The sequence below is a fragment of the Salvia miltiorrhiza genome, chromosome 4 (assembly GCF_028751815.1).
Source record: "Salvia miltiorrhiza cultivar Shanhuang (shh) chromosome 4, IMPLAD_Smil_shh, whole genome shotgun sequence".
NCBI lineage: Eukaryota > Viridiplantae > Streptophyta > Magnoliopsida > Lamiales > Lamiaceae > Salvia > Salvia miltiorrhiza.
This window is the reverse complement of record NC_080390.1, coordinates 46596979-46602296: the sequence shown is the minus strand read 5'-3', so window position 1 is coordinate 46602296 and position 5318 is coordinate 46596979. Positions and strand designations below refer to the sequence as shown.

Here is a 5318-nt window from a genome sequence, read left to right as displayed (position 1 = left end):
ATTTAGCGACATTCTATAAAACGCATTATCTCCCCTAGTGTACTATACTCCCTTATTTAAGGGCACATTGTCTCTCTCTCTCATATACTTGGCCGGCCACTATACCTCCTGAATATTCCCAAATCCCCAAATTAATTTCTTTTCTAATCAGTAATTCACATCTCTCAATAACCGATCTCTCCAAAAATAGAAAACCGAATAAATTGACACAAAAATGGCCACTCTGCAGAAATTCAAGTTCTTAGCAACCCAATGTGCCGTCGCTGGAAGTCCGACCAAGAGCCCGACGACGAGCCCGGTAATCCACCTCCGCCGCCGCAAAACCCTCCGAATGCTTCTCGGCCGCGGAGGGAGGAGGCTGCCCCAGCGCTGCGATGACGCCTCGCCCGATCGCAGCGATGAAGAGCGCTCGCCGGAGAAGAGCGTGAGCCACAAGCTCAAGGATTTGTTCGTCTCGTCGCCGCCCTCATTCAGCGAGAGGGCTTCCGAGAATGCTGGGGAGAGGCTGCTGCCGGCGGGCGGAGGTGGAGGTAGGAGAGGCGGGGCCCGCTCTCTGCGGCCTCTGTCGGCGACGTTTCGGCAACGGTTGTTGAGGAGGGCTTGGCGGCCGGCACTTGTCGCCATACCTGAGTGACAATTTATTCTATTATTACTAAAATTGAGTTTTTTTTTATTCTTATAATGCTTTCAGGAATCATAGTTAAATATTTTGATCGTTTAATTTCTTAGAGAATTCAGACATTTCAAATCATAATTCTTGTCGATGTAATTTTTTTAGAATTACTCGTCGATGTAATTTAGGCGTATCCAGTTTTAGGGATGTAATGCTCTTGTTATAATATTTCGTATTAATTTGAGTTTATTCGATTGAAATTATAGGTATTTTAATCTTGTCTATAGTGATTCTGATATTTCAATAACATTTTAAAAGATTTAATTTTACTGATCAATTCGTTCTCGTTTTCGGCTTTTTATAATATTATTACTATTGTTCTTCAAAAGTTTTTCGATTTGTTAAGCTTTAAACCCTGGTTTATAATTCAAACAAATTAAAACAACTTACATGAAAAAAAAAATCTAAAGAATAATAAGAGTTAGATAAAAGTCAATTCTTTCACTAAAAATCATTTGCACTCCCACGCTTATCAGTTATCAGAACACATCATCAAACAGACCCACATCAAAATATAATAAGCATATAAACATATATTAATAAAATATAAAATTAAATATTTTAAAAATAAGATGATTAAATAAATTTAAAATTAATCAATTCACAAAGTAAGTACATAATAAAATAATTTGAATTATTTTTATCTATCTATCCTATAACTTAAAATAAACTCCTATAAATCAATCTAAATTTTTGCATCAATAAGTAATAATGTCTCAAAGTAAGTTGTATATATATTTCTAGAACGTCGATTATCTTTTTCTAAAAATTGTACCAAGTCCATTATATATATTGTGTAATGCGTAACATAATTTAGTTGCATTTTGTGTCCACAATTTTAAAAAAATCGTTAGCATATTATATTTTTAATCACTTCAATTAATCATATGAAACAAAAATTATTTGTTTCGAGTAATCTTTAAATGCATGCATAAACTACTTCGATAATGGAAATTAATAAGTGAGTCAGTCTCTTGTGCCGCCGGCCTCTTTTCCTTTTTTTAATTGTTTCTATTAATAAATGTTGATTGAAAATAAATACTCCCTTCATCCCATCTCCATAGTCCCTTATTCATTTTTTAGATGTCCCACAATATAGTCTACTTTTCAAATTAAATTAATTTTAAATTTCTTTTTTTACCAAAGTAATTTTATTTAAATATAGTCAAACATAGAATAAATAAGGGCAAAATTGAATAATTACATATATTTTGTATTTTCCAAGTACTATTTGAATTTTTCAAGCACTATTTATTGCATTTTCTTAATATGTGTGAAAAAATGAAGTGGACTATGGAGGTGGAACGGAGGGAGTATTAAATCCCTAATTAGTTCCTAATTAACAATTAATTGGTAATTAATTATTCAATATTCCTCAAAAAAGATTTATTTAAGTATGCAATTAATTAATTAATGTTTATGTGATAAGTAACCTCCCAAAGAAATAAACGAGTTCTTAACTATCATCATATAAACAATAATTGATTTAATTCCCTTTTTTTTTTGAGGGAACCCTTTGTTGTGTTTGTTATAAGCTGATATTTATGTTTTCAGTTTTGTTGTGCCAATCCTAAGTCGTGTTAGGCCATGAAGCATGATTGTAGTCTGTAGATGATGGAAAAGCATTGTGGCTGAACATTGTCTACACCAGATCCCCACCCTATGCACTACAAGTCTACAACAGACAAATATAAATGGTTTCAAAGCTTTAGGAGAAGTTCACTTTTATAGTTTAAAATTTGATAGATAAAAATAGTAAAATTAATTTTTTGTTTATTTTGATTGATTGAAATTTTGAAATTTCGTAAAGTTTTTGATAATTTCTATTATTCAAACTATCTTCTATTCATAGTAGTACAAAAGATAATACTCAATCATATATCAAACTAAACACGCATGAATAAACTGTATAAAGGCTAAAATAAGAATTCTTCTTAAAATATAAATTAGGAACCATTTTCAGCCCTTAGATCATCAAGATCTACGGTTGATTCATCACCTTGTTGGATAAATTCATGGTCCTGAGTTCGAATCCCAAAGGTAGCAAAAAATTATTTTTCGCAATTCATGTCTTTATACAGTTTATTCATGCGTGTTATACATAAAATTCATGCATTTTTGCTGGTTCGTAATTCTTAAAATAAGGGTGGTTTATTGAATAACCGCCCCCTATATATATATATATACCTATATATATATATATAAAGAAATAGTCATTTTTCATATTCATCACTTTTAGGAGTTAAAAGTCTGAAATACTATTTGTTATATGGGTCACTCATTCAGACGAGGCACATGTTTTTTTGACATACTAACAGAGCTTTTGCATCATTCCTAGTTTCCTACGATTTTTGACATAGCTAAAAGTTCACCTTTTTTTTTTTTTTTAAAAAAAACTTCAACGTGACTAGATATACATTTCTCCAACCTTAAATTATACTATGTGCAAGGTTTGAGTTTTTGCATCCAACTGGTTTCAATCAAAACAAGAGTAATTTATTCGCGTTGGATTCTTTCAACACCATTGTCAATGTCATAAAACAGTATATTGATGGAGTATAGCAAATCAACAAATTAATATCATAATATGAGACAATATTTTATAATTTGTAAAACTCAAATATATCTTAGATCAGATTTGATAAAACTATGAGTGCTGCATATGGTTGTTTTGGTATCATATTCTTAATTAAGTAGGAGTACTACTTATTGAATAGTAATATATATAGCGGATTCAATTACCTTGGAAATTGTCTTAGTCACGTCATTTAATTAGGGTGTTGCGACGGAATAGGATTAAATAGCACAATCAAATAGAAACGTAAAGAAGACACAGATTACGTACGTAATTCATCAATTTGGCTATATCCACAGGTAGAGAGAAGAACATATTTTATTATGCGAAGCAGGAAATTCAAGACATAACAACATAGGGGTTGAAATTGATAGTGCAAGCTGAGGACAACAGTACCATCTCAAAAATGTAGGGCAGGGATATATTGGGATCTATGTGAATGTGAGTAGATTTATAAAGTTTGAAACAAGATCATATCGACCGTGGATTGTACAGTATTAATTTATTTTATATGTTTTGCATTGAGTGATTGACTTACGAAAGTTAACACCTCACTAAGACATTCTTCAAATTTTATTAACCCAAAAATAGAAACATCGTAGATTTCAAAATGTGATTTAAACATGTACTTATTTTCACAATGAAAACATAAGATAAGATAAATATAAAAAACATAAACAAGTTTTTTTAAAGAATAAAAGAGAGTGGGATGTAAAAGAATGTAGAGTGGCCGGCAGCTCTAGAGCTAGGGGTGAATACTTGGTAATTCGGTCGGGCAAAAAATTATCCAAATTCAAATTACCGAATTTTTTAAAATTGTATCCAAAAGCAAATCAAATTTATTTCGGTTACTGAATTGAATTAACCAAAATAACCGAACATTTATTTTGATTATTTGGGTTATTCCAAATTTTCTTCAAAACTAATTAAATATTAAACTAAAACTTTGTTCAATTAACAAATAAAACACCTAGGCAAATACACATATTCTATAACTTACAAAATATCACAATTCACTGAGCACTAACAACAACAAATATCACAATTCAACAAATAAAATAAATAAATCAAAATATCACAATCTTCAAAGTTTAAAATACACCATTACCAACAACACAACAATACTTATCATTCCAAGTTCCAGACAAATAATAAAGCAAGCTAACATTCAATATCCTTCAAATGGGCTTTAAGTAAGACTATAGGGGGTTAAAATTTAAATGTTAGAAATATATATATAGGGGTGGACTAAAATAAAAACACATCTTAAAATATAAAATGAGAACTATTTTTAGCCCTTAGATCATCAAAAACTATGGTTGATTCACCACCTTGTTTGGATGAATTCATGGTCCTGAGTTCAAATTCCATAAGTGGCGAAAATTTTATTTTTCATAATTCATATATTTTCACAGCGAATTCATACATATTCTATATAGAATTCATATGTTTTAAATAATTCGTATTTTATATTTTAAGAGAGCATGTTTTTATCCTAACTCCTCCCTATATACATATATAGTTTGGTTATTGATAATTGGGTAAAAGATATTCATATTCAACTGATTATCAAATTAAATACTAAAATTTAATTCAACTTTAATCAAATTAATCAAACTAAATTTAAAATTTCTATTTGATTCGATTTGATTTTTGATTTTAGAAAATTATGTTCGCCCCCTGCATCTAGCGGTGCACTTTCCCCTCCAGAATTGCATAAACAGCTTCAATTGCGGCTCATTTGGAGTTTACAAAGGTGTTTTACTAAGTTTCCTTTAAAACATGTTATACGCTTCAATATTTTATTTTCAAAAAATTGATAAGATAATTTTAAGATATTATAAATCATGAAAGTGTTTCAATAAATGAATTTAGAGTTAAAGAAAGAACTGAGAGTCGGAGAGAAAGAACTGAAGAGAGAATCAAAGAGAGATAAATTGAGAAGCTATTTTGAAAATAAGATTACATAATATAGTGCCAATGAGGCCTAGCTTAAATGGCGAAATTGAAGCACCCAAAGACTTTCCTTTGTGAGGGGTATTAAGTTCAATTCCGTCTTGTGCGGATAGT

At 30.6% G+C, this 5318-nt stretch overlaps 1 protein-coding gene across 1 annotated transcript; it reads left to right on the top strand.

Annotated features, from left to right (window-relative positions):
• LOC131023824 (uncharacterized) lies at positions 1-862 on the top strand. Its single transcript, XM_057953431.1, has one exon. The coding sequence runs from the start codon at positions 215-217 to the stop codon at positions 632-634; it is 420 nt and encodes a 139-aa protein (XP_057809414.1). The 5' UTR covers positions 1-214; the 3' UTR covers positions 635-862.
• The last annotated feature ends 4456 nt before the right edge of the window (positions 863-5318 follow it).

Bases quoted from the DNA above. Each gene is read 5' to 3' on its own strand.
- LOC131023824 (XM_057953431.1), top strand. From the start codon at position 215: ATGGCCACTCTGCAGAAATTCAAGTTCTTAGCAACCCAATGTGCCGTC.